This window comes from Podarcis gaigeae (genome assembly GCF_964106915.1).
Source record: "Podarcis gaigeae genome assembly, chromosome: 5".
Classification (NCBI taxonomy): Eukaryota; Metazoa; Chordata; class Lepidosauria; order Squamata; family Lacertidae; genus Podarcis; species Podarcis gaigeae.
Genome location: NC_139681.1, coordinates 1,964,903 through 1,978,490, shown reverse-complemented (window position 1 = coordinate 1,978,490; position 13,588 = coordinate 1,964,903). Strand labels below are relative to the sequence as shown.

General features: G+C 41.3%; 1 protein-coding gene across 2 annotated transcripts in view; it reads right to left on the bottom strand.

Moving 5' to 3' along the window:
* Positions 1-13,588, bottom strand: part of LRP6 (LDL receptor related protein 6) — a 100,411-nt gene that overhangs the window by 77,381 nt on the left and 9,442 nt on the right. For both annotated transcript variants that reach the window (XM_083738713.1, XM_083738714.1), the window contains exon 2: positions 11,799-12,192. In XM_083738713.1, coding sequence (XP_083594839.1) covers positions 11,799-12,192 — 394 coding nt within the window. The remainder of the gene's footprint in view (positions 1-11,798; positions 12,193-13,588) is intronic.

The window sequence follows — 13,588 nt, the reverse complement described above, 5'->3', positions numbered from 1 at the left end:
GGACTTTTTGGAGTGCGAACGGCACCCTGAAACGAATTAATTCCGCAACTAGAGGTACCACTGTATAATGCAAGCAATTATGACATGTAGCCAATGCTCTTCATGTAAGTTAGAGGTGTCCAACTGGTCAACTGCGATAGACTGGTCAATCCTCGGGAGGTTTGGGTTTGCGTGGGAAAAAGAGGATCCAGCCCCGCCCTCCATTCGCGCATGATTGCTAGAACGGAAGACGGAGTTTTCCTTGTGAGGCTGCTTGTTTCCTCTGATCGATCTTTCGGTGAATGTCTTTTTCCTCATCTCCCTAAAGAACCCCCGAAAACCGCAACAACTTTGTCTTTCCTCCCTAAAAAAAAAAGCTCACTGCCAGTTTTTTATTCTGTGAGTAGATCACAGTCTCTTTGGAGTTGGACGTCCCTGATGTAAGTAACTCACCAGCTTTCTCAGTAAGAATGAACACCACCTACTTATGCATACAAAATAGGAGTTCAGAGATAAGACAAATAGGAAATAAAAACCCACAGCTCCTATTATTTATCACACAAGTGGTTCTATTTGCAAGACCCATTTGAATAAGGGAAATCAGGGAAATCTTTATCAAGCTAGGACTAGAGGAAGGGTAATAAATAAGTAAATAAACCTTGAAAATTTTGCTCCCTGCTATTTTTAAGTTTACATCTAGTTTTTTTTTATATATAAAAAAAGATGCACACAAATACTTCATTGCAAGATGTCTATTTTCATTTATATCACGTCAACATAAAGAACTTGACTCAAAGAGTGGGGAGGGGGGAGATGCAAATGACTTTCAGCTGTTAGCATGTAATGGAGACAAAATTATGTATTCAACTTATAAATGAGTTATAAGTAACATATATATGTTACACCAGTGTTGAAATATCTACACTGGCTGTCTATTAGCTCCCAAGGGATGTTGAAGGTTTTGCTGTAATTTAAAGCCCTGCACAACTTGCAGACCACTGCCCCAGGTACAGACAAGGCGAAGGAGACCCTGCTGCTCATTCTACAACATAGAATCATAGAATTCTAGAGTTGCAAGGGACCCCGAGGTCATCAAGTCCAACCTGCTGTGATACAGGAATCTCAACTAAATTATACAATAGAATAATAGAATTGTGAATTGTCACTTGGTGACAGCGCAGGGATAAGCCCTTCTTGGCAGCAGTACCCACCTTTTGGAATGCCCTACCTCAGTTAATTCCTGCAGCTAGGACAGTAATGATAGCTGTTTAAAACTTAAGCGCTTACCCAAGCTTTAATGGACTTTTTATTCTTTTGTACACTTGTCAATTTTGTTTGTGATATATAGTTGCGTTTTTCTCCATTTTAAGGTACTTTTATTGAATGTTGTTTGCAGGTTTATTGTTCTTGCAAGGAGTCTTCAAGGAGACTTCCAGTTTGCTGCATAATGGTGTTGGGGCGCGACTCTGCTCCTCAGACAAGGACCCGATCGTTCGAAGGGGTTTAGGAGGAAACGCAAAGGTGCAGCGTATCCCCAAAAAGCTGAAGAGGGAGTCTTGAGCCCGGAGAAGATTCGGTGGCACCTTTTAAGGAGCTCCCCGGTCTCTTTGCCACTTCGCAAGGAACGGGGTGGAGTAAAACTCCAGCGCAAGAAGCATCTATTGCCCCATGGCGAGAAGTCCTGAGCATCAAGTGGTAAATTTTCCACTTATTAACAAACGAAATTCTTACCTGATCAGCGTAAAAATTGACAGACTTTAATCTGACAACACAACGGGAGGAAAAAAGGAGGTCCCCCCAACATGGTCTAAGCACTCACTGCAAGGAAAAATTATACAGGAGAAGAAATGTAAAGGACTGAGACTGAATTTATCAGATGTCAAAGGATCGCTAAGAAGAGGAGTTTAAGTGAACATTTAAAATGATATTGAAACTAAGTTCTTGTTGAGGCAAGAAGAGGAGTAAAAACCTCCATATTCTTAAGGGGGTGAGTGACTGAGAACGCTTCTATTCCCATTCCAAACGTGGAGAGAATCAGTTTAAAGGGGGGGGGCACAGACAAACATGACGGTACCTTTATAATACACAAAAAGGCCCATCAGTAAATAAATGGATTCAGGACATGCCAGCTTTGGCAGCAGATAAAAAGCAGAGTTGCTATACACCCAGGAATTCCTGGACGTGTCTTCTCTTGGGGGTCCTACATGTCCGTTGTGTGTGTGTGTGTGTTACATTTTAAAGCAAGTGTCCTGGATCTTTGTGTGTGTGTGTGTGTGTATGTGTGTGTGTGTGTGTGTGCGCGCGCACACACGCACACACACACACACACGTGACCTGGGCTCTGGTTCAGGTTCTGGACAACCTGGGCTCTGGCGTGGGCAGCCCGGGCCCTAGTTCAGGCTCTGGCTCGGCTGCAGCAGAGAGACTATTGGAAGATTGCCCTAAAAGTTCGGCAACTTTTTGTGTCCAGATTTTGACCTCTTAACATATGGCAACCCTAAAAAAGGGACAAATTCACAGCAATATGGCAAAAATTCATTGATATCTATGTAGACTCTTGTGAAAATGAAGGTGCCTTCTATAAGAAGATATTCAGGTGCATCCCCCCCCCCCTTTTTTGTTCTGTCTTCTTTCTGGTTCTATTATAACTGAACAACACAAGGTGGGCCTAAAATATTATTTCTCTCCAAAGCCAAAAAGTCATTTCTCACATTACCTCTTCTTATAAAAATCTGTTTAAATCCATCTAATGACTGACTAATGAAGGTAAGGGCTCAAGTGATCTCATGATTGATGAATACAAAGTGTTGCATGTCTTGTTGTACCCTTGTTTATAAGGTTCATTGCTCCAGTTGTATTTTAAACTGTACCATAAAAATAAATCTTATTATGTAATATGTATCTTTACAATATACAAATCTTTCTCAAAATTCATTTAAAGTGATTTAGTTCATTGTTTGTTTTGATTCATCTGGGCTTTACTCCAACCACCTCACTCTAGACTTTTTAGATCTCCAGAGTAGAAACTAATCCAGTTAACAGCTGTCATTTCTCTACCTTTAAGATTTATTCACAGGAGTTACTACATATCTACAAGACACAAATATCTGTGAAACAACCAACAAGAAGAAATTGGGTTTAACGCAATATCTATTTTGTCACCTTGACTTGTAGTTGAAGAGGACATTAAGCATATGCAAAAGCAGATTGCCCCCTATTTAAAAGCATATTCTTCATTTTGGATCATACCAGATTGTGGTCACTGTAAGAAAAGAAAGTACAGTGGTACCTCGGGTTAAGAACTTAATTCCTTCTGGAGGTCCGTTCTTAACCTGAAACTGTTCTTAACCTGAAGCACCACTTTAGCTAATGGGGCCTCCCTCTGCCGCCGCGCAATTGCTGCGCAATTTCTGTTCTCATCCTGAAGCAAAGTTTTTAACCCAAGGTACTATTTCTGGTTTAGCAGAGTCTGTAACCTGAAGCATCTGTAACCTGAAGCGTCTGTAACCTGAGGTACCACTGTAAATATACAAAGAGAGTGACTGTGCTTGAGGCAGTAAAACGAATAGAAGATTAGGATAGGCCAGCAAGAGATGAGGATACACCAAAACCCACAGGCTTAAAACTATTGAGCAACATGTTTATATATCACTGCTATATGTATGTTCACCAATGGTGTAAGATTTCTTAATGTAACACATGACTTTCAATAGCAGGCTGAGAGAAGTGATCTGGGAGATATTAAAAAGTCATCTGGAAAGAAAAATAATAATAAAAGGGAAGGGAACCAAATGCATGCCAATAATTGTGCGCATCCCCTGCATAACTCCTTATGAGACATGCTAAGCAGCCAATCTTGTCAGAACCTTCAAACTATGAACATTCGTTTCAACTTCAAAAGGGAATGTCAGAGGAAAGAGAACTTGCTTAAATGAGAACCAGATTATGAGTTCCAACTTCCCATCCTGTTCCATTGCCAAGAAGCAACAACACAAATGCCATTTGCCATTCCCATTGAAGACTGCAGCAGAATATTAGTAATAGATCAGCAAAATTAGTATAGCAATGCATCTTAAATTAATTCTATATAGTGGGGAAATATGAGATGTCACTGCTAATGAGAGCAACTAATGTGAATTTACCACAAAGGTTTGTCAAAGGAGGAATATTGCTTGTGATAAAGAATGGGTTAGAAATGTTTCTTTAAAAATAAACAAACATATGATGCTGATTTCAGTCAGTCAGATAATTGATTCATCTAGCCTAGTATTGGCTACTCCTGCCTTTGCTAACCTCATTCCATCCAGATGTTTTGGACTGCAACTTCTGCTCATGCTGCCTGGGACTGATGGGAATTACAGTCTGAACTGGCCTACTCCTTTTAACATGGAGTGTTCCAAGTTGTCAGGGAAAGATTCTTCCCCAGATCTGATACCCAAGATCCTTTAACTAGAGATGCAAAAGACTGAATCAGCAACTTACAGTATGCAAAGCATTTGCTCTATCACAATTCTATTCAGACTAATAGAAACAGTTTCATTCCCAGTCCAAGTGTCTAGTGTCTTTAGAAACAATATATAACTGTAAAAAGAAGAAGAAACATATTACAAGGAACTATTTACACATCACACTGTTAATTACCAACCAAGAGGAGCCCTGGCAAAGAGGGAAAACTGGAATTCCCCAGAGTGCTCAAATTCCTACGGATCAACAGTGCAAGATGAGAAAGGGATCAGAGAGGAGAATGAAAGGTGACAGTCCAAGTTCATTCATACAGGGGACTCCCACCAATGTCTGATGTTGCACTGGTAGTCTATGCAAATTCTCCTGCTCTTTGTTGCAAATAAACAAATCAATAAATTGAATAAAAATGGAAATTGCAGAATGCACAAAAAGTATACATTTCCTACAAAAAGAGACACAAAACGTTTGATTCCTAAGTATGCTAACAACCTAATAGTTTGGTTCCAGGTGGTGCCTAGGAAGTTAGAATTATTTTCCCAAGCCTGATTAATAGGGCTGCGCAATGTATCAATACATTGTCCAACACCGGTTTGTAGACCACATTGTGAGAAGAGTTTGAAAACAATTATGTGAAGCACAACCTTCAAAACTCCGTGGCAGTGGTGCCAGCTCCGGAGACCCTGGAGCCCCAGGCACCCACAAAACGTTTGCTTTGAGTGGCCAGCTCTGACTTGTCACCACCTTACCTATGGCACTCCGGCACAAGTTCTAAAAAATGCACACTAGAAAACAAATATATGTACTGCTTACAAAAGTATAGGAGAATAACATTGTTTGTCTCATTTTGAAGACCAGCAAAAGTAAACTGTTCGGTCTAATGAGGTTAGGCATTCAGTAATTGAATAGCCATGACAGAAAAAGCCAGTACCCTGAATAGCTTCACTTACTGATTGCTAAGCTTCAGGAGAAAGGGTAAAATAGGCAATACCGTTCAAAAGTCAACCCATAGAACAGAGACGCACAACTTGGCAGTACAGTGGTACCTTGGGTTATGAACTTAATTCATTCCGGAGGTCCATTCTTAACCTGAAACCGTTCTTAACCTGAGGTACCATTTTAGCTAATGGGGCCTCCCGCTGCCTGATTTCTGTTCTCATCCTGGGGCAAAGTTCTTAATCCGAGGTACTACTGCCGGGTTAAGAGAGTTTGTAACCCAAATTGTTTGTAACCCAAGGTGTTTATAACCTGAGGTACCACTGTAGGTAGGGGCAAAAATTAAAATAGGCTAAACTTCTTTGGACCGAAGTTAGGTTTTTAGCAACTCACTTTCCAAGTAAAGGTATAATTAATGATTAAACTATTTTGCCAATAGCTGAATTCATTTGCCTTCTGATTAAACTGATCGTTAAAGTTATTGGATATATCAGCTACTCTTCGCTGCACTGTCATACGGGACAAACTTAATTCTCAAAAACACTTTTTGATCGGGACATCATCCAGAAAGTGCAGTCAGCAAACACTTCTTTATGAAGTCACCTTCAGTAAAAGACTTCCCAGCAGCAGCAATTTTTTAAAAAATCTGAAAACTAACTTTAGTAGCCGCCTCATTTTCTGACTTTGCTTTCTTGAAAAACCATTGTTCCCGACTGAGAGTTTTCAACAAATTGGACGTTTTAATCTGTTTTTCATTGGTGTCCAATTTACTTAAGTCAGGATGTTTCAATTCGAAATGGCGACAATGATTGCATTCCTTCAGAACGGCTATTACTTCTCGGCAAACAAGGCACAATATTTTGTATCTTGTGTAAGTAAGTAATTATCTATTTGTCCACTCCGGATTAAATACTCTATGTCATGATTTGATCATCCGTTTCTTTTTATCACCCATTTTACAAGGTCATCCCAAAAACTTTAATGTTCAAACCAAAAAATCTCCACGGCAACTGCTCACATACAAGGGCGCCAGACCCTCATGTAACTTAGAGGGGGCTGTGCAGAGACTGAGGGAAAGAAGGCTTCATGTTGTTGCCTCTCATCGCATAGTAGGCGTCAGCTGAGTTGGCACATGGCTGCACTCACTTTGTCCCTATTCAATGCCAGCTCAATATGTTATGTTACTGCTTCAGCAGGTACTGCAGTCGCAGTTAAATATGTCTATTATATGCAACTTCTTAGAAGAACAGCACAATCCTAACCATTTCTACCCAGAAATAGATCCTACTGAAATAGATCCAGACAGATGGGATTGAGATTGCAGCCTATTTCATTATTTTTGAGCAGTACCTCTCCAATCACAAGGTAACTTTTTTTGCAGGACTGCCTGTACAGACGGGCCTTCAAAAATCCTGTTACATGAAAGGTTTTGGGGTACCACATTTACCATGGCAAACAAATGTTAATGCATTTTGCAGGCCTTCCTTTTAATATCCAGAATTTGCGACTCTCTTAAAACATTAAAAGATTAATGTAAGCACCATCCTCCAACTGTCCCTTGATGGGCACCATGTCCTATCATGAGTGTTTTCTTGTCCCAGGCAATGGGACTCCAATATTATGAGGTTCATTACAATAAAACAACAAGGAGAAGTCAGACTTACAAAGTGGGCTTAAATGTGTTAAATCTTTAAAATGTCATATAATCCTCCTAAATATTATTCCATGATATTTTTCCTAAATATTAGGGGTTGGGGGAAGAGAAGAGGTCACAAACCTCTCAAAAGCAGATTTCCAGTGCCTCATTATGTAAATAAGACAGGAATGCCCACAAATGGAGGAAGTAAATTAGTTGTCAAAATAAGAAAGCAACCCCCACTTCCTTGATTCCCTTCCCTCTCCCTCTCTCCAGAAGCAAAGCTCACTTTGCCTAAAAGCACATCCATACACACCCCTTCCCTTCTGAAATAAGGGGGTGGAGGGAGATGACCACTTGGAGGAGAAGAAGGGGAGAGAGAGACCAATTCACCCTCTCCTATCTAGAAGCAAGGAAGGGAAAGCGAGCTAAAATGTGTGCCTCATTAACAGCTGAGCAAAGGGAGAGGTGGAGGTGGGTGGGTCAAAAATAGGTTGCTACTGTCTTTGGAATCTGCTGGGTTGCAGGACAGTTTGCTTTGTCTCCTACAAAATTAGCTTTGTCTCCTGCAAAGTTAGCTTATGGAGTCTCTTTAGCATATCAAAATTTTGGCATGGCTCCCCTTTATCACATACACTGCCCAACAATAAAACAACAAGAATCCACCAACAGCATACAAATCAATATGGCAGGCAAAGTCTGGCAAATAGCCTGGTCCAGAAGGACTTTCAGCCGCTATTACAAAACATTAAGAGAAACATTATCCACTCCCCTTAAAGATCTTATGAATGAAATTTTACAAGGGAGAATGACAGCAACATTGTGGAAGAATTCTTACATTACTCTCTTCCCCAAACAAGATCAGGATATACTCCAACCCAAGAACTATAGGCCAATCTCCTTACTGAACAATGATTATAAATTGTATGCAGCAATAATAGCAAAAAGGCTGACGGTGCTCTTAGAATCATATATTCATGAGGATCAAGCAGGTTGGTGTGTTTTTTTTACCAAGGAGACACCTAAGGAATAATACTAGAAATGTATTAAATGTGATTGAATACTTGGAAAAAAGAAATGTAAAAGAAGGAGCACTAATATTCCCAGATGCTGAAATGACCTTTGACAACATGTCCTGGGTCTTCCTGACCCAGAGATTATAGCATTCAGAACAGCATTCTCCAACAAGATAAATGCAGTTTATACAGAGCAATGGACAAACTTAATAATACAGTGGTGCCTCGCAAGACGAAATTAATTCGTTCCGCAAGTTTTTTCTTCTTGCGAGTTTTTCGTCTTGCGAAGCACGGTTTCCCATAGGAATGCATGGAAAATCAATCAATGCATTCCTATGGAAACCGCCTTCAGACCAGGTCCGGGGACAGTCTGTCCCCCGACGTCTTCTGAAGGCTGGGGGGCGGGACCAAGGGCTTTTCTTCCCACCGCCAGCCTTCAGAAGGCTGTTCTGAAGGCTGGCGGTGGGAAGAAAAGCCCTTCTCCCCACCTCCCGCCCCGCAAGCTCCGAGGACAGGAGGGCTTTGCTGTGACCGCCAGCATTTTAAAAGCCCCCGGGACAGCGGAGACTTCTCCACTGTCCCGGGGCGATTTTAAAATGCTGGCGGGCGGCAGCGAAGCCTCCGCTGTCCCAGGGCGATTTTAAAATGCTTGCGGGCGGCAGCGAAGCCTCCGCTGTCCCGGGGCGATTTTAAAATACTGGGGGTTGGCAGCGAAGGGTTCGCTGCCGCCCGCCAGCATTTTAAGATCGCCCCGGGACAGCGGAGAAGTCTTCAGAAGAGGTCCTGGACCTCTTCTGAAGGCCGGCGGTGGGCGAAAGTCTTTGCCCCCCCCCCCGCCTGCCTTCAAAAGCCGTCGGGATAGCGGAGAAATGCGCTGCGCTTCTCCGCTATCCCGGGAAGGCAGGCGGGGGCAGCAATGACTTTTGCCCCCCGCCGGCCTTCAGAAGAGGTCTTCTGAAGGCCGGCAGTGGACGAAAGTCTTTGCTCCCGACGGCCAGCATTTTAAAAGCGGTCCGGGATAGCGGGAAAGCGCAGCGCAATTCTCTGCTATCCCGGACCACTTTTAAAATGCTGGCGGTGGGGAGCAAAGACTTTAGGCCTCCGCCGGTCTTCCTGGACCTCTTCTGAAGGCCGGAGTGGGGCGAAAGGCTTTGCTCCCCACCGCCAGCATTTAAAAGAGGTCCCCGGATATTTCCCTATGGGCTTTCTTCTTGCGAAGCAAGCCCATAGGGAAATTCGTCTTGCGGAACGACTCAAAAATGGAAAACTCTTTCGTCTTGCGAGTTTTTCGTTTTGCGAGGCGTTCGTCTTGCGGGTCACCACTGTAAATAGTAATGTTATGGGAAAATGTAGTATCAAGAAGGAGACAAGGCAGAGATGTCCCTGTCACCACTGTGTTTATCCTAATGCTAGAAGTATTAACTAGAGAAATATGAAAAAATGATGAAATAACAGGAATCAAGGTTGGGCAGAGAGAGTACAAAGTGAAAGCCTTTGTGAACAACGTTGTGTTGACATTGGAAAATCCAATGGAAAGTGTCCCAAGGACAATAGAAACTATAACAAAATTTGGCAACTTAGCAGGATTCTATATAAATATGGAAAAAACAAAAAATGATAGTTAAAAATCTAGACTCACAGGCAAAAGAACATTACGGGAATTAAATTGGGAGGGATTAAATATTGGGGGACATGGATATCAGTTAAGAATTTAAACGTTTTCCAAGATAACTATATTAAAATCTGGAATGAAATTTAAAAAACCTAGAAAACTGAACTAGAATCAACCTTTCTTTGTTAGGAAGAATATCTGTGGTCAAAATGAATGTTTTGCCGAAGATTATCTTCTTATTTCAAACACTGCTAGTGATAAATAGCCTAGAATGTTTCAAACAGCAGAAGAAAGACGTGGCAAACTCCATCTGGGAGGGGAGAAACCCCCAAATTAATCATAAAAATCTGACAAGACGTAAGAGGAAGAGGGGTTTTTGCCCTTCCTGACCTCAGACTTTATTATGAGGTAGTGTGCTCTGCTGGATGAAAGAATGGATACCAACACTTTAGACCTAGAAGGTTTTGACCTACGCTTTGGATGGCATGCAAAGCTGCATTATGACAAATCAAGGGTGCATGAACGTTTCCAAAACCATGTCATAGGAAGAAGTATATACATGATTTGGCAGAGACACAAAGATCTTTTAGAGGGGAAACCTCAAAATGGATATCACCAACTGAGGTGGTCTCAGTTGAAAAGGTTGACCATAGACGAGAAGTGGACCACTTACAAAAATCTTAATAGAGTTTAAAGAAGGAGGAGTTTGCTTGAAAAAAGAGAAGAGATTTTGGATCATACAGTAGATTGGTTTCAGTACTTTCAGGTGAACGAGTTATTTAAAAGAGATAATAAGGAAAAAGGATTTGCGGAAATGAGTTCAGAATTTGAAAAACTTGTAAGAAGAAAGGATGATGAATTAATCTTGAAAATTTATAAATTTCTACTGGAGTGAGAGACCAAAGCTGCAATGGTAAAGGCAACAATGACAAAATGAACCACAGATATTGGTTACAGCATGAAATTGTCCGCATGGGGGAAAATGGGGGGGGGACCATGAATTTTTCTACCTGTTATCTTATGATGTACAGGTGGTACTTGACACCCAGGAAATTAGTGAAAATGTATAAAAAAGGGTCTCATTTATGCTGTACTGATCCATATGTAGTGGTCATGTAAATATGCTAGAGAGTACAGGCATACCCTGGTTGTCAAACACCTTGGTACTCGTCTGTTTTGGCTCCCGAACGCCGCAAACCCAGAAGGCCAGGAGGAACAACTCTGTCTTACAGGCCCTGCGGAAAGAAATCAGATCCTGCAGGGCCCTGGTCTCATGAGGCAGAGCGTTCCACCAGTCCGGAGCCAGAGTTGAAAAGGCCCTGACTCTGGTTGAGGGTAGTCTGACTTCCTTAGGGCCTGGGACCACTAGGTTGTTGCTATTTATGGACCTTAAGTTCCTCCATGGGGCATACCAGGAGAGGTGGTCCCATAGGTACGAGGGTCCTAGGCCGTGAAGGGTTTTAAAGGTCAAAAGCATCACCTTTAATCTGACCCTGTACTCCACCAGGAGCCAGTGCAGTTTGAAAAGCACTGGGTGAATATGCTCCCATGGCAGAGACCCCGTGAGGAGCCTCGCTGCAGCATTCTGCACCCGCTGGAGTTTTTGGGACAGCTTCAAGGGCAGCCCTGCGTAGAGCGAATTACAGTAGTCAAGCCTGGAGATGACCATTGCATGGATCACTGTGGCAACACAATAAAGTATGTGGCCAATTGTGTGTGAATAGGCCTCCCAAAAGAGAAACATTTTCAACAAGCTTTAAAAAGAATACAATAATAGCACCTGCCTAATGTCAATAGGCATGAAGTTCCAAAGTGCAGGTCCTGATATACTAAAGGCGTGACTCCTGACACACGCAGAATAGACACTGTGCATGACAACCCCTCAAGTAAATAATATACTAACATATTTAGTCTTATTAGTTTGTTTGATAACTGAACAGCTTTTCAGGACACAAACAGAAGTTCAGAAAGAGGACATTCTGCAAGAAAGGTTCACTTAGTAATAAGCACCATTACACTGCAACTGGAATATAGGCTTTGGCAGCTAATGCTGTAGCAAAATGAATTTTGATCTGTACTCTTTTCCTAGGAACTTCTACCAAGCTAGCAAAAGGTGCCCAACACTCAACCAAGAGTTTTAAAGGACAATAAAACTTACCCTCTTGCAGGATCTAAGGCAATTGCTCTGGGTTGATCCAATTCTTGCCAGAATAAAACTTTTCGCAAAGATCCATCTAAATTGGAAACTTCAATCCGGTTTGTTTCAGAATCCGTCCAGTATAGTTTTTCGCCTAGCCAATCACAAGCTAGGCCATCGGGTGATAAAAGCCCAGAAATAACCACATTTTGCACACTCCCTGATTTGTTGAATTCTGTTCGCTTAATGGCTTCTTCGCTTACATCACTCCAGTATATCAAGCTGTGGATGAATACAAAGTCCACAGCAGCTGCATCCTCCAAGCCACCCACCACAACTGTAGCATTCTCATTCACCTGTGCAGCATCTACCAGTCTCAGGTCACGCCGATTTGCATATAGCAACAGAGGAGAACCTAGGAAAGAAGAGAAAAGCATTGAGCTGGGCTATGCACAAATTAAGGATTCAACAGACATCAAGTCACAACATGAAGTAACTAGCAAGTTAATATTTAATTTTTATTAAAAGAGAACTTCCAGTGTTATCACCTTTCTAAAAAATACGAGGGATCTGAAATCACAGGTGATCGTGATCATAGTTACAACAACTTCAATAACTCACTCTTAACACTGTAAGAGCTTTGCAAGTAAGAATGGATATAGTCTTTCTCCTCCACTCATAAGGTAACAACACAGGAGACACACAATTAAGCTGACCAGTTTGTTGTTCTGCCACAAATAGTAAAAATGTGCACTGGCTTAGATTGTTTTAAGTGGGATTTGATAAATTCACAGAGAATAGATCTGTCAAAGGCGCTTTACTAAGGAGGATAGCTGAACAGAGCCTATACATTTAGAGGCAGTATACTTATGATGACCCACAAGTTGCTTATGAATTTCCAGACACATCTGGTTGGCCCCAGATGAAGACTGAATGTCTCATGCAGCAAAGCAATTTTGTTTGTATACAGTCATCAAAAGTTAGCAACACACAAGAGAATGCGAGGGCGCACATGCACAAACCTCACACCTATCTTATTTGGGGCCAAAATACGTTTCTCTGCCTGGTTGCCTGGAAACAAGGCTCATCCAAAACTAGACAACTCTCTTTATTCCCTACAAATTTTCCAGTTCCAGGAACCACACTGAATATGTCACAAGCTTATTTGCAATTAGGTAATAAGAGCACATCACATGATGGGCAAATTAGTCCATATACAACCAGTCTGCTGCTTTGACCTATAGAATTGGCTACTGTCTAAAGGATTACTATCTTGAAGGGTATGTAACTGAAATTATTAAGATTTCGGAACACAAAAAATAAAATAAAAAACAAAGAGAAACCCATCAAAACTAGCACATGAGGATGTCACTTTAACTAAGTTGTATAATTTGATATATAAATAGTTGGTTTTAATAACTGTATTAATTGGATAAAATTAGCATTGTTATAATGAGGCTGTTATTGAAACTATATTAGAAAATCAATAAAAAATATTTATCAAAAAGAAAGAGAATCTTTAGAAGTAGTGTAAGTATTTCTACAAAAAGAAATGGAACCTGTTTCCTAATGTCTGTGGCAATTCAGGTGCATCTGCCATGCTCAACTTAGGCACCAACGGCTACCTGGTACCTTGTCTGAGGCAATTTAGGATGAAAGAATATTTTCAAACTAACACAGAAGAGATGAGAAGAATTAAGTTTTGGCAGCTATGTCAAGTGTTTTCTTTTCAAGGCTGCTTCTCAGCTCTTGTGTGTTCAGTTATCTTAAGATTTTCTGCGCATACAAGAAAAAGCCTATTTAATTCTAAA